This window comes from Sphaeramia orbicularis, chromosome 1 (genome assembly GCF_902148855.1).
Source record: "Sphaeramia orbicularis chromosome 1, fSphaOr1.1, whole genome shotgun sequence".
Taxonomy (NCBI): Eukaryota; Metazoa; Chordata; class Actinopteri; order Kurtiformes; family Apogonidae; genus Sphaeramia; species Sphaeramia orbicularis.
The window spans coordinates 53,949,724-53,966,060 of NC_043957.1; the positions used below are offsets into that span (position 1 = coordinate 53,949,724).

A 16,337-nucleotide genomic window follows, 5' to 3' on the forward strand; every position below is an offset into this window, starting at 1 on the left:
ATCAAGCCCATTATGCCGACTACCACTGATAAACCTGAAGAAACTGTTCTTGCATTTACACATGCTCTGAAAAAAAGATTAAACTGATCCAACATGTCAAGTATACTCACAAAGCAGCATGTGTCCATAAATGATATCACACTCACAAACAGAAAAAAAAAAAAAAAAATACTGGGCAAAAATGACTTGATAACAAGGCAAGGTTAAAACTGCATGTGACTTTTGTCACCAATTTTTCATCAAATCTGTAAAACCCCAGTCATAGCCTAAGTAACATAAATCTTCATCATAGTCTTTTCCGTGATTACTCACCTGAATCTCTTCCCTCACAGAGAACAATTTTGAATTGTACTCCACCATAAACAATGCATTTGTTTACAAACAGAGCCTGGCATTTTCGGAATTTTGTTGCGACTTGCATAGTGGGAAGTGGAGCTTCGTGCAGCCACATTATGGCCACAGCGGCAACAAACACAGAAACGGCTGGAGCTCCGCTTCCCACAGTGCACGTTGCAACAAAATTCCAAAAATGCCTGACTGACCTACCAGCTCTGTTTGTAAACAAATGGTTTGTTTATGGTGGAGTTCACTTTGAAATTATTCACCATGTGGGAAGAGATTCAGGTGAGTAATCACAGAAAGACTTATGGATTTGTGATACTGAGGATATGACTGAGGTTTTACAGATTTGATGAAAAATTGGTGACGAAAGTTGGTGATAAAGGTGTGGGAGACTTTCGTGACCAGTTTTTCACCAAATCTGTAAAACCTCAGTCATATCCTAAGTATCACGAATCTGTAAGTCTTTCTTTGATTACTCACCTGAATCTCTTGCATTACGGTGAACAATTTCTTAGTGCCATCCACCATAAACAAAACATGTGTTTGCAAACAGAGCTGGGAAGTAACTCGGGCATCTTCGGAATTTTGTCACAACATGCATTGTGGGAAACGGAGGTTTGCGCAGCCACCTGACAGCAGCAGCTGCCAAAGACACGACACGGAAACGGCAGGAGCTCCCTTCCCTCTATGCATATTCCTCCAGCCGTTTCCATGTTTCAGACGTTTCCGCATCGTGTTTGTTTCATCCATATAATATCATATGGTCGCGCTGCCGTTGCAGGCAGCTGCGTGAACCTCCCTTTTCCACATTGCGACAAAATTCTGAAGATGCCCGAGGTACCTCCTTGCTCTGTTTGTAAACACACGTTTTATTTATGGTGGATGGCACTTCGAAAGTGTTCACCGTAATGCAAGAGATTCAGGTGAGTAATCACAGAATGACTTACAGATTCACAATACTTAGGCTATGACTGAGGTTTTACAGATTTGATGAAAAATTGGCGATGAAAGTCATATGCACCTTTAAATAGAAGAATATTTTGTTGACTGGTTGATACTTTGCTTCTCTGCCATTGAAAGGAGTGAACCTATATGTGTATAAAAAGAAAGACACTTAAAAAGTTGGAACAGAAGTGATTTCCTTTCCAAACACTGTTTCTAAGTAACTAAATCAGAGGTAAATTCAGTCAGAATAACAAGAAAATCCTATCAATATATACTAGGTTTTGTGAAATAACCCTCCTGTCATTCCTGATTTCAGAGCGAGTGAAAAACTTTAAATGTAGCGGCTCATATTCTACAGTCAGCTCAGTGTGTGTATTAGTTTATGAACAGGCAGTGAGGTTGTTTGCTGAAAATTCTGCCCTCTTTCCAACATGTGCACTCAGCACATAGGTATCAGGATTAAGTAATCAAGTAAATTTTATTTATAGAGCACTTTTAACACAGTCACAAAGTGTGTTACAGTGTGAAGTACAAATAAACAGTACAATTAAAATACTCAATGAAGATGTAAAACAAAAGTACAGTCATGGAAAAAATTTTTAGACCACCCCTGGTTTTCTTCAATTTCTTGTTCATTTTAATGCCTGGTACAACTAAAGGTACATTTGTTTGGACAAATATGATGATAACAACAAAAATAGTTCATGGTAGTTTAATTTCAGAGCTGATATCTATCCATTTTCCATGTTTTCTTGATAATAACCAAATTCACTTCTGTCCTTACATCAGTAGCTATGGCATTGTACTGACAAAAACAGTACTTTTAGGCATTCCATGTTTTCTTTTCTGTCTGTTTTAGTCACATGATACACACAGGAGTTAGTATTTGATTGCATAACCATTGTTTTTGAGGACTTTTGATGGTCTAATAATTTTTTCTGTGACTGTATGTTGCTCTAACCATGTATCTCCTTAAATGTGCATCATGTTTGACATATTAGTCCTATTCTACAGAACACATCCTACACAGTGTGTTCCACTTGCACATATCTGTATGAGAAAGACAAACCCTTATGGAGTCAGACAGAGGGAGGGTGTTGTGTGTTGCCAAAAGCTCTGGCACCCTTGTGCCTACACACACTTCCATTATGGTAGATTGAAATCTCCAGTGGGCCGTGCAATGGACTAATGTGTTAGTTATGGCCTGGACTGTGAAGGATTTATACACATTCTAAACCCTTCAAACCCTTAATGTCACTGAGGTGAATCTCACTGCTTTGTTTTTTTGTTTGTTTTTAAAAAAAAATCTAATTACTTATCATAATTTAATGATCATAACCAAGAAAACCAACATTTCCCACCAGACACTCGATGTTTAGATCTATTTATTGCTTACTTCAGATTCAGAAAACTATATTGATCCCAGAGGGCAATTCATTGGCAGCATTTCTCAGAGCAGTTCTCACGCATGCACACAAACACATACAGTGTGTCAGTCCATTACATTTCACAAGTAGAACTCATCAAGTTGACCCAACCAACAACACAAAGCAATGCATTACAATACAAATAAGTTCAGAATACACCACCAACAGAATTTAGCAATTTAATAGCTGAGGTCACAAAAGAATTGGAAAAGCGATTTTATTTTCCATACCAGCACATAAAAACGATGTCCTGAAGGCATCATGACAAACTCAGGAGTCAGAGGGTGGTGGGGCTGACCCAGGATGCTTTTGGCTTTCTTCAGCATCTGTTCCTCCCAGAAAGAGTGGAGGTCTCTCAGTTTGACACCTGTGATTTTAGAGCCAGTTTTAACAATGCTCTGCAGTTTGTTTTTGTCCTTCAAAGACAGGAAAAGAAACCAGCAAATGAAAGACAAAGTAAGAAGGCTTTCAATAAAAGAACAATAAAAGTTGTTGAGGATCATTTCAGCAACAGGCAAGTTCTTTGCTGCCCTTGTTTAACAATGGTGATAAGATAAGATAAGATAAGATAAGATAAGATAAGATAAGATAAGATAAGATAAGATAAGATAAGATAAGATAAGATAAGATAAGATAAATCCCAACCCATGGGACTGAAATACAGAGTCAAGACTGAAGTGTCAACAACTGTAGTTCCTTGGATGACCACTTGAGGGCTGGCTCCAAAACTGAGCCACTCATAGTTCATCATATTCAAATTTTAAGCCTACTCCTGGAATGAACATGTTTACAGCCTGGTACTACCACTGGTTTGGTCTCCATAGACTGTTTCCTGCTATGTGACAACTATTAGGGTTGTGAATTTCTGTGTAGCGCAATTTCTTAAATGATATTTATGCTGATAATCAGCTCAAATAGTGTCAATTAGTCTGTTTTTACATGATGTGAAGTTAACATTACTGCTAACCAGTGGTGGCTGCTCGTCTTTCAGAGAGGGGAAGCTCATTGTCGGCTTACATAAAAAAAAAAAACTGTCAAGGTATTTAAACATAAATTCGGCCCTCTGCTCCAGTAGCATTGTCTGCCATCATGTGCACCTTGCTAGATAGCTAGTTCACTCCAACCTACCAACAGTTTGATTGATTTAACTATCTACAAAACGATATTAAACTCGAACAAGAAATGATTAAATTATGTAACTGAAACAAGAAAACATTGAAATTATGTTAAATTGAAACAAGGAAGCACAATGAGTGTGTTTTATTTACAGTGCAAGAAATGAACAAGTAATTTTGTAGTGGTTTCTCTCTCGATTTCACAGTAGAATGTGTGACGGGATTAAACTGAACTCTGTCAAGTAGTTGAGTGGAGTTGTTGAGTAGATCTCAAAACAGCTGTCAATCAAACGGGATTCAGCCTTTCGACTGATCCTCCAATCAGCACGTGGAAGCCCGGCGTCCAGCCCGGCCGAGCTCAGCCTACAGCTCCATTCACCCCCAGAGACGCTGAGCGTCCAGGGGCGGGACAACATCGTGGCATTTATCCAATTACCGTCCAGTTTTGAGGCAGTGAAAAAAACTGTTCCACTCAGTCCCATTGAAGTGCATGGACGCTGAGCGTCTACGGACAAATGCACTGAGCAGAGATTGAATGAGAAAACAGCGCAACGGGAATGGAGGAGAAGTGAAAACATCGAGTCCGTTGATTTGTGATAAAGCTGATTCTGAACGAACTCGTCTGTGAGATGAACGTGTTCTAACACATTTGTAGTCAATGAAATGTCAACACAACTGTACATATTTGACCATTTAATTTTCGTAATTTTAGGGGAAGCCGAGCCTCCTTTGCAGTCTGAGAAATCGCCTCTGCTGCTAATACTACTGCAAAGCTCTGTGTGTGAAGACTTATGAAGCAGCTGAAATAACATGGCTGATGTGGTCGGGGTTTTCAATGAGTTAGCATTGTCTTGGTGAGTTTCACTCCTCACTCTTCCTCAGCTTCACCCTCTGTCCGAGATTGAGATGTCCAAAAATATCAAACTAGAGGCCTCACGACGGCCAGTGGGTATCATAATAGAGGCCTTATTACCCCACCCCCCGAAGGGGAGGCAAGGGGTATTGTTACCTCCGTCAAGGAACAGCGGAGTTTATGTTTTCATCAGGGTTTGTTTGTTTGTGTGTTTGTCTGTTAGCAAGATAAGTTAAAAAGGTATGGACGGATTCGGATGAAATTTTCAGGAAATGTCAATAGTGGCACAAGGAACAAATGATTCAGTTTTGGTGGGGGGGGGGCTGATCTGCCTTGGCGGAGGTCTGCGCTCTGAGTGCTTTTCTGGTTTTTAGTTCAGTTTGTTGGGTTTTTTTGTCTGTTAACACTCCAGTGGCAAAACTACTGGTTGAATTTATACCAGATTTGGTTTATAGATTGCCGGTGACCCAGATTAAATGTCATTACAGTTTGGGAAATGTAGGTCAAAGTTAAATTTTTTTTAGGAATTTTTAACCCCCCCCCCATTTACTTATAATGGGTGAAATTTCACATGTCTGTTGTAGCAAAACTATTGGTTGAATTCTTACCAAATTAACTTTATAGACTGCCGCTGACCCAGAATACATTTCATGACATTTTGGGAACAGTAAGTCAAAGTTCAAATTTTGTATGAATTGTTAAAATCTTCCCATTTACTTAAAAAGGGGCAAAATATGTCCAAGGGGCAGGGTTCGTTGTGCCTGGCACCACTTGTTTATAATTCATTTACAGTCTATAGTAAGTATGTAGAATAATAAGAGGTATGAAATGCATAAAATTAGAGCATGTATATAAGATCCAAGGTGATTCAGTTAAAAAAAATCATGTTATTGAAGAGCTGTAATGCAGTGTTCACAATAGTAATGTTTGTTATACTGATGATGAAAGTAAAATAGCTGTATTAATTTATATGACAGTATTATTCACATGTTTATATTTTATTCATGTTTATAATGTGACATTCTGAGGACACATTCCTAAAGGACACAAAGGGGAAACAGACAATCCTCGTCCTTCTGTCATATTGAAATGAGGGAGGTTAGACACAGAGTAACGGCCGCAGATAGAGCAGTTGCATCGGTACATCTTGGTGGTCTCAGTCTGCAGTTGAAGGTGCGGAGGATGTGAATTGTTCTCCATAATACCAGAGAGTCATGACTCTGCTGATACAGCTGATATATAGTCCATGGACTGATAGTGAAAGTGAATGTTCTGGAAAAAATCACAAAAAGGCTTGATTATTTTAGAAGATCTTGCTTTGTCTCTTTTAAGATATTTAGTTTTTAATATCTTATTACTGCGCTGTACATTCCATCAGGTAAATAGAATAAACATGTCCACCCCCTCCGCCTGAGAGCAATCCCTGCTCACTGTCCACTGAATCTGCAATGGATTATTTATGAGACAAGCAGAAATTTCTACAAGAGGTGCAGCTTGTTCATATCTTTTCTTGTGCACTCTTCTCACACCCGAGCCTTTGTGACTTTTCATGGTGACTTCTTCCATAGAGTGATACACAACATGACTCTCCTCTTACTATGATGGCAAACTGTGGTCATGTGCACCCACACTGACGGAAAAAAATACTCTTGGCATTAATTCCCACGTAGGTAGAAAAACAAAGAACACCCATATGCATAAAACAACAGAACTATTATTAGGCTTGGTGAGACAGAGGTACATAATATTATTACAGAGTTATTTTTATTGGGTCACCAAATATCAGAGTGGAATACATAACAATATTATATGTGAATTTATTTTTCTAATTAAACAGAAGAATGGGTTTTTGAAAAGGATTTATATCCAAAAGCAAGACAAAAACAACATGATGTATATAAGTTGAAAATTCTGTTATTTATGTGTTTGTGTAGGTTTGCAGCTGAGTTGTTTGTTTCATGTTTCTGTTTGTAGGTTTTTCATTCAGTTTTTTTGACAGTAGAATCCATTGTAATGTAAACATTATGGTAATGGCCTATTTAACCTTTTTTCCTTTTTTCATATATTTTGGGATCTCCCATTGTTGTTTTTTTTTTTTTAGTTCATGAGCTGAGAAACTTGGAACCAGAGAAAAAGCTACATACCGATATGAAGGGTTTAAGAGTACTGGGTTATTCCTGTCATCTGATAGCATTTTGGCCTCAAATTGCTGAACTGACATATTTTCCATCTTATCAGAAGCCTGGCATGTTAAAATTTTGGAATATTCATCGGACAAATTTTAAACAAAACCAACAAGAAGATTAGGTTATGTTAGTTTACTTTACTCAATTCAATTTTATTATGACTTCAGGTCTGTTAAATGACCTAAAAAGGTGGAAATTTAGAGTTATATTAGCCTTAGATCTTCAAGTGATGAATACTGAAGCTTCAGTATAAGCATAACTTTACATAATGAAGTCAGTCTGTTGTTTATTTTATTTATTATTTTTATGTTTTATGTTTTTTGGCACATGTAATGCTGGACAAATATTGCAGCTAAACTTTAAGAAGGTGACACGCAGGATAATGTTTACAAAAAACAAACCAAGTAGGATGGTTGAAGCATTCTTCAGTTTTCACAGATGTGTTTTTAACATTTGTCACCTCCTGAAAATGTTCTCAGTGATCTTGAAGATTTTTTTTTTTTTTTTTTGTAAAGTGGGCAGTTTAGTCTATGCCTTGCATGACAGGATGATATAATTCATACGTCAGTAGAAAACACTATTTCTAATGTTAGTGATGAGGATGCAAACGGCTTAAATGATGTATTAAGCCTAAATATATGTGGCCCATTTTATAGAAAGTAAAAACGAACCAGAAGCACTCGGAGAGTGCAGACCTCCGCCAAGGCTGATCAGTGGGGGCCCCCCCACGCCAAGGAGGTTATGTTTTTGCCAGGGTTTGTTTGTTTGTCTGTCTGTCTGTTTGTCTGTCCGTTAGTGTGCAACATAACTCAAAAAGTTATGGACAGATTTTGATGAAATTTTCTGGGTTTGTTGGAAATGGGCCCCCCCGTGGGCCCCCCCCACCCCCGATCACCACCAAAATTTAATCATTTCTTCCTTATCCCATTTCCAACAAACCCTGAAAATTTCATCAAAATCTGTCCATAACTTTTTGAGTTATGTTGCACACTAACGGACAGACAAACAGACACAGACAAACAAACCCTGGCAAAAACATAACCTCCTTGGCGGAGGTAATCATGAGGACAGAAAAGAACAGGGACAAGCGTAACCTGGTTTTGCATGATGGGACTTTATCAGATCTCACGTCATCATAGTTTACATGTAAACCATGTTTGTGTAAATTCGCATAAGTAAGAGTCCATTAGATGTGGTCTCTTATGGGTCCTCTTCTCTGGACCTGATGGTCTCAGTCGGAGGCTGTCTAACCCTCTGGCCAAACAGAGGCCACGCAAAGGCGGACTGGCAGCTGAGCACCCATCAGTCCAGGTCCTGACCTGAACCCCTTTCCTTCTGGACTCAAGGAGCTCGCACACCTCCTCTCCTCTCCTCCTTCTCAGGTTTCTCCTCCTCCTCCTCCTCTTCTAGGTTTCTGTCCAACGGGACCACACAGAGTTTCATGGTAAACTCACTGGCCTCTTGGTAGACTTGTAGGGCCAGTCGGTACCGGTGTCCACCATGCGTCCCGTCGTGTTCTGTGCGTCATGCGCCTGAAGCAGCAGCAGAAGTAGCGGCGGCGGCAGTTCCTGAACGCACTAACTTGTTGGCGCTTCATAAAAAGAAGGAAATATCAATCTTAATCCAAGCGTGTACAAGTCCACAAAAAACTTTGTTTAGCATTATTTTGGGATGCGTTTGGACAGCTGGATTTGGATCGAGGGCTGTTTTTAAATGTCACACTGGCGGGTTTGTGCCTGACGCGGCGATTGTGGAGCCGCGCATCGGCACCGCGCATCCCAGTGTTTGCAGGTTTATGACCAGTGAATATGCTGTCTATAAACAGTTTGTTCAAATAACACGCTTCTTATCGTAAACAAAGTTTCTTTGCGTATTTTTGCCGTCATCCCATTTTTGCAACAAACAAACGAACAGGCATGTGCATCCAGCGGAGAGAGAGGAGGGAATTTTAAGAAAGGACGGAAGACCAACAGTCCATTTTCTATTCCTGACTCAGGGAATAAGGGGTTCTTTGTTCCGGAGGATAGTTTCAGATGGTTCTAAGTTTACCCAGGAGGAAGGACATGACTGGCCAAACCTTACTCCTGCTCTTCGTCCTGTCTCTTTCAAGTGAGTTGTGTTTTATATTTGACATTTTCAGAGGGTGATGCTCGCATATGTTTTGTGTTCAGCTCTAACAGCTCACACTGGGAACTTGAACCACTGCTTTCGCTTCAACTCAGACGCTGTCCATGGTGCTGATAAAGACTATTGGTTTTAATGATAGAAATGCTCTCTCTCTCCTTCTGTGAACAGGGGCTCGTTGAACGGTAGTGGAGAGTTTGTCACTTAACCATTGATGGTGATTGAATGAAGTGCTCTCTGACAAATCATGCGCAGCTCACACTAAACGTGGCACAACCAGATGTGATACCGACTTTTAATTCAGTGAAGAAAGTACCTAATGAGACTCGACTTTGCATCTTTGCTGTGAGCTCCTAATTCATTTACACAATGAGAAGTCTTCAAGCACAGAACTGTTCTGAGGGGGTTCAGACTACAGCTCTGTGTCCACATATTAATTATTTAATTTTTACATGGGTGTTCAGTCTGTGTCTAAAAATGTGCACCACTTGTTTCATTCTTTAAACTTAAAAAGCTGATGGAAACTAGAAAAGACATCTAAGTGAATGTCATGGTCCTGAGTTAGCCTATTGGAATGTTTGTTTGGAGTGAGGACAAAATAATCAATAAAATCAGCACAAAACTGTTTTTCCAGATTTTTAAAACCCTACATTTATAAAAATAACGTTGTCCTCAATGGGATACAGTAAAAAAATTAAATGCGTTTTTTTCCTCATTAGGCTATAAACACCAAGAACTGTGTAAAAGCCCAATTGAAACAATAGGGATTATTATTAATGCATTTTTTTTCCCAAATTGAATTAAATTTTTGAAGAGGTAAACAATCAAAAACTCAGGAAAATTGTCAGACACATCAGAAGTGGTGAAAAGGGTCATATTTTGTCTTGGGTATCTGAATGTATCTGTAATACCCCCCAGAATGTTTCAAATCTTCACTTCCACATGAAGCTGCATCTGGTCCAGATGTACAAAAGCCTCTTGGACCCATAGTTTGAACCTAAGAATAAATTTACTATTTTGGTTTGAAGATACAAATCTTTGCCCTGTTCAGACCATGTTTAGCTATTGTACTAAAGAGAGGTCAGAACTGATAAGAAGCTTTGGGTATCTGAAGGAAGAGCTTGTTCTTAATGTACTGCTCCTGAGTAATGCCTTAAATAACCTAGTGCACTGAGGTATGGGGCAAAGCATACAAATCAAGTACTAGATCAATTTATACATTACAAAAAAAGGCCATAAGGGCCATTATGTTTACAACTTATACATAGAGCCAACTAATGAATTATTCATTAGCCTCAAAACACTAAAATTCTATGATCTATCCGATCTAAACACTCATAAAATAATGTTCAAAATGAATAAATAACCTCCTGTCAAAAGCAATCCAGGAAATGTTCCAAGTTTGAGGCAGTCAATAGGATCTTAGAAGGGCTGAAATATTCACAAAGAAAACATTTAGAACAAATTAGTGCTGTCAAGCAATTAAAATTTTGAACCAGATAAAAAATCTTGCTGTGGATTAATTTTGACTAATCACGATTTAATATCATTCATTTTTAATCTATATTAATCGCATTTCATTTTGCATGAGGAAACAGAATCAGAAAGAAGGGAATATTTTTGCACTTAACGTATTTGTCAGAAGATGGGCCAAAGTAGAATCTTAGCAGAATCCCCAACTAACATATGCTTTGCGTTAATGTGGCGTTTGAAGCTGGAAGTGCTTCAGTGAAAAGAAAACTCCTTTGTTGGTTGACTGTTCCGTCTTGTTTTTTTTTTTTGTACTCAAATTTTCCATCCAGAAGGCCAATGATCTGTTTAGCACCACCCGTCTTTACTGGATCAAAAGCCCATTTGCGGATGCACGACAGTAACTCTACTTGGACAAACTGCCCAAAATGTGTTGCCAAAGACGTTCAGAGTCATTTTGTGCTGTCGATGGGTTAACTGCATTATAATTTTTAGTCAGATTACTTATGATGATGGATTAATCTGCGTTAATTTTGACAGCCCTGGAACACATATGATGAAATCCTGTCTGACTGTCAGGAGTAGATCTGTGGAACAGCTGCACAGATGAGTTGAAACTATGGACCTCTCTCTTACCTTAAAAAAAACATTTATAACTATGACTGTTAATAGATCTATGAACTCTAAGTCTTACGTTTGTGTGTAACATGTAATATTTATTTTAACATTCTGATAGTGTGTAATGTTTTCAATGCTGGTGTGTGAATATGTTCAGTTTGTCAAAGTTGAAGGTGTGCTTTAAGATAATGTATAAAAGGTAAACAGAAGAAGCATAAAGCTTCAGCCTACCCCCACAAATTAATTATTTTAATTAGCAAAGTTTGTATCATAAATTTTCATTCTCATGGAGTGATTTGTTGGATCTATGGACTGGATAGATCTGTGGATTGTGTTTGTTCTTCAGACTGAAATAAATAAATGCAGAAGACAAGGGCTACAGAGAAGTCCTTTTTAAGAATGGTGTGTAGTTCATACTCTTAAAATACTTGTACGTAAAAGCGATGGGCACATTAAATAATTTACAGAGGGACTGTTTTATACCTACACTGCCACGAAAGCCCCGTCCTGTCTTCCATTCTGGTCCTAAAAGAAGCGCTTCCTTTATTAGCCTGACCTCTATTCAGGATTTGTTGAGTGTTGTGCCGTTCATTCTTGTTGTAAAAGTAACGACCATTCCCACTAGAATCTGAAGAAAAACAAAAATCTAAACATTTACTGTCTATGTCTGCTTTAAACACAAACTGGACCCTTTGACAAAGACCAGGTATGACAGGAAACATAGTCAGGCATTATTCTGAAACATCCATCAAGGCAGTGATACCCTGAAATCTAGGCCTAAATTATTAAACTGATGTAATACTCTGAGAAGGCACACTGCACTTCTGCTTGTCTTTCAGTGTGTTGTTGTGAGTGTTTGTGTTTCCCTTAAGACCTGAAGGTTTGACCAGACCTTGTTCTATGTTATAATGTTTGGCACCAGTCCTCAACCTCAGCATATGAGCCGAAGCTGCTGTGAAATACAGAGATTGAACAAGACAAGAAGCATGAACGACCCCACATTAGAGACAGTGGGCCAGATCTACGAAAGGTTTGCGTGTATTAAAACATGTGAAAACTCACTGCATATGCAAAAAAAATGTATGAACTCATTTACTAACAGTGCACACTAAGGGTTGTGTCTTTCAAAGGTGCAAAATGGCGCGTCTGCATCCAGTTAGTACGTCTGACGCAATGAATATGCAATATTGGGCGTTTACACACAATTGTCCGTGTGCTGGGTGGAGAAGATGTAAATATATTAATTTAGCACACGCAAAGTGATGTATCAAACCCGAAAGCAATTTTGCCCATATTTAACACGTCTCAAAGGGAGGTGCAAACAGTTTGTACGTGTAATTGCGCACACGTGGCTGCAGTTGAAATGATGAAACGAGATGCAGAGAACACATTTTTCACCCTTGTGTGAACGTTTTTGGAATGATGGAAAAAACAAATTGAGACGTAAGCATAGATATGTGTAAAATTCTAGATTGCGCACACGAATTAGTGCAAGCAAATTGGGATCTAATGTAGATCTGTCCCAGTAGTTCAAAAAAGCTCTGCAAGCACACACGTTGTTTAGTTTAGTTTATTAGTTTATTATATCATGGACAATCCCATTTAATTAACTGCATCAGTAGTAGTAAAAAGGGCAGCTTTAGCCAACATGGCAAGTATCCTGCTGTAGTCCCCGGTCTGATGACAAGAAGCACCCTAAAAAAACATATATTACAGCACATTAATGAAAAAGAGAGAGTTAAGACAGCGAAGAGACAAGATAAATCAAAGAGAAAAAAGAGGAAAGAGAACAGTGAAGCATCAGTACATACAGAACCAGCACATATAATCCAAACATACAAAAGTAGAACATACAATATAATCACATCAGCACATAATCACAGACAGGGATGCAAACAGACATCACATATGGACAGACAGCCTCCATGATCATGATGCAAATAACACACAGTCATATGTTAGTGTGTACAGGTGCAGTTGTCTGCCAACCATGTTTTTTAATGTGGCTGTAAAAGTAGAGTGTGTTTGTATATCTTTAATGTGGGTGAGAAGTGAGTTCCAGTTTTGTGTTGCTTGTGTTGTATTTACATGGGCACAATGGTTTTCGCTTTGCTTCCTTTGAGAACGTCAGATGTGTAATATTTAGTGACATCTTTCAGGGACTTTGCAGATTAGAACAAACTAAATAACCTCACCTCAGCCATACATAGTGGCAGAGAAAAATGAAAGCCCCCACCAGAGACGGTCTTTGTTTTGTCTGTTTTGGACTACGTTAATAACTCTGCTCCATATTCACATTTAGAACATGTTGGTAATGCTGTAAAAATTAGAACTGAACAGGAATCCTGCTTGGAGCTACAGTAACACGTCTATACAACATGGTGGACTGGGGCTGGACATCAATATATGAAGTGAATGGAAAAACATTCGGCTGCATCATCAAAAGCAGGTATATTTAGGTTAATTTTCCTGTCAGCCATGACTATGGCACTGATGAATATCTGGAGCTGGTCGAAGAGCATCATCATGGTACCTCACTACTCCTAATGTGCTAAGTGCTAATGCTATTTGCTAATGCTAGGTGTTGTATTTGGATGGGTAAGATGAAGAGACCCTATGGGAATATTAAATCAAATGAACCTTTAACCCTTTACTCAGTAGAGTTGTCATCAGTTCCCTCAATGGAAACTTGCTGTATTGCAGTTAAAAAGTCCCTGTACCTCCCAAAGCATTTTACCCACACATTACAATGATGATCTGTTAAAAAAAAAAAAAAAAGGTTCAGAAATAACTTTTCTGACAGAGGTTTTGTCCGTATGAATCCTTCTAATGATCCAAAAGAAGGGATTGTAATATCAATGCCACCATTGCCATGGCCTGTGAGTCAGTCTGTTGCCATGACAACATTTGTGTCCAGGTACTAGGAGGTGGGAGCAGTTATCAGCTCATTGGAGGCATCTGGGCTCGCTGCTTCCACTGGTGTTTAAAAGATCTGCTGTTCCTCATTCCAGCGGGACTCTCCGATGCTGCATCCAGCCATTTCACTGTTTTGTTGCAGACCTCAATCTGAATACAGATCTGTTAACTTTATTGTATATAGTATGTAAATAAATAGTGAAACCACCATCTCTTTTGCTGCGTCATGAGCCAAACGTAACCCCATAGTCGATGCATCTGTTGGTGTGAAAGCTGTGGGTGGAGGCAGCAGGTCAAGCACCAGCATGGACAGTAGACAGTCTGCATGTGCACTGGACAGTAACATGCAAAATAGAAACTTTTTTTTTGGCTTATTCACCAACAAATGGATATCTATCTATAAGAACAGCTGCTATTTTGAGTCTAGAATCCAGTTCTAATATCCTATTCATGACTGTGACCCACTCCCTGTCTAATTTTAAGGTTAAAGGTTAATTCACTTTAGTATATTATAATCTATTATTATAATCACTTTATTTTCCACATAGGAAAATTTGGTCTCTGCATTTTACACATCTTAATTCAACAGTACCTAGCATTAGCATTATTGCTTAGTACGTTAGGAGCAGTGAGCTGCCTTTGATGGAACTTGGGGACCAACTCCAGATTTTCATCAGCATCGTGGTCAAGGACGCTGACAGGAGAATGAAGGTATATCAGAGGCGATTTTCTCAAAGGGAAGCTCAGCTTCTTCTAAAATTACAAAAATTAAATGGTTCAATATGTACGGTTGGGTTTAGGGCTGGGTATCATGGCCAGTTTCCTTAATCGATTTGATTTCGATTCATAAGGTTCTGAATCCATTAATTGCGATTCGATTCAATTCAGTATTAATTGATTGATTCAGATTCATTTAGTGATACCAAAGTACAATTTTGAGTTGTAACTTGATTATTTGACTACTGCAGCCATGCAACACAGAATCAATATTGATATTAGAAAGGAAATAAATCTGACATTGCATCAGTAAACAGATGAATCTGCTCTGAAAAAATGAACAGGACACAAACATGTCCATGTTTCTCCAGTGGATTGGAACAGACTTCTTCGTCATCTTCATTCTGTTTTATAACTGGTGCTTCCAGCCTTAAGGCACATTACTATCACCCTGGGGCACTGACACCAATTTGACCCCCTGAAACAGAATCATGTTGAACCCTTGGTACAAGAAACTCACTGGAGGGGGAGGGTGGGCGGAGCTTCATGATTTCCGCTTTACTATTCCTCTAACTCTGCACTCAGCCACAGGTGATCCAGGTTAATAGTTTTGTAATGACTGGCTTCCACGACCCGCCTCCACCGCCCAGTTCCTCCACACTGCGGGTTTGAGTTTGAGGCCGGGAGGACCTCCTGCAGAGGGGTTTTTCCCATCCTTCCTCCGCGTTCCTCCCGCGCCAGAAACGTCATGAGCACGACCAAGACCATCACCAAGACCATCACCATCTACCTCGGTGACATCCCTGAAGATGTAAATTTGGTTGGTCTTGAACTCCTCTGCGAGGAGCTCATGAGACCTGCGTCGGCGGGTTCCGAGTCATTTACTTGCGGTCCTACTCTGAAAAAAAATCTCATCCACCAATAATCGATTACACAAAATTAAAAAGAAATTGATCCAAAGTCGATTAAATCGATTTTTTTTACCCAGCCCTAGTTGTGTTGACATTTCATTGACTACAAATGTGCTAGAACATGTTCATCTCACAGACGAGTTTGTTCAGAATCAGCTTTATCACAAATCAATGGACTCGATGTTGTTCACTTCTCATACATTCCCGTTGCGCTGTTTTCTCATTCGATCTCTGCTCAGTGCATTTACCCGTAGATGCTCAGCGCCCATGCACTTCAATGGGACTGAGTGGAACAATTTTTTTCACTGCCTCAAAACTGGACGGTAATTGGATAAATGCCATGATGTTGTCCCACCCCCGGACACTCAGCGTCTCTGGGGGTGAATGGAGCTGTGGGCGGAGCTCGACTGGGCTGGATGCTGAACTTCCACATGTTGATTGTAGGATCAGTCGAAAAGCTGAATCCTGTTTGACTGACAACTATTTTGAGATCTACTCCTTCACTTGAGAGTTCAGTTTAATACCATTGCACATTGTGCTGTGAAATCGAGAGAGAAACCACTACGAAATGACTTGTTCATTTCTTGTACTGTAAAGAAAACACACTCATTTTACTTCCTTGTTTCAATTTAACATAATTTCAACATTTTCTCGTTTCCGTTACATAATTTAATCATTTCTTGTTTGAGTTTAATATCGTTAACTGTTGTCAC

The 16,337-nt window shown here is 39.2% G+C and overlaps 1 protein-coding gene across 2 annotated transcripts in view; it reads left to right on the forward strand.

Annotated features, from left to right (window-relative positions):
- Positions 1-672: 672 nt before the first annotated feature.
- Positions 673-16,337, forward strand: part of LOC115424714 (neuronal acetylcholine receptor subunit beta-2-like) — a 31,668-nt gene continuing 16,003 nt past the window's right edge. The window contains exons 1-2 of one of the 2 annotated variants that reach the window (XM_030142127.1): positions 673-677; positions 8,902-8,977. In XM_030142127.1, the coding sequence (XP_029997987.1) occupies positions 8,902-8,977 (76 nt within the window). In that variant the 5' untranslated portion in view covers positions 673-677. Of the gene's footprint in view, positions 678-8,322; positions 8,978-16,337 lie in introns of those variants that run through there. The other variant, XM_030142120.1, reaches the window with a different exon arrangement.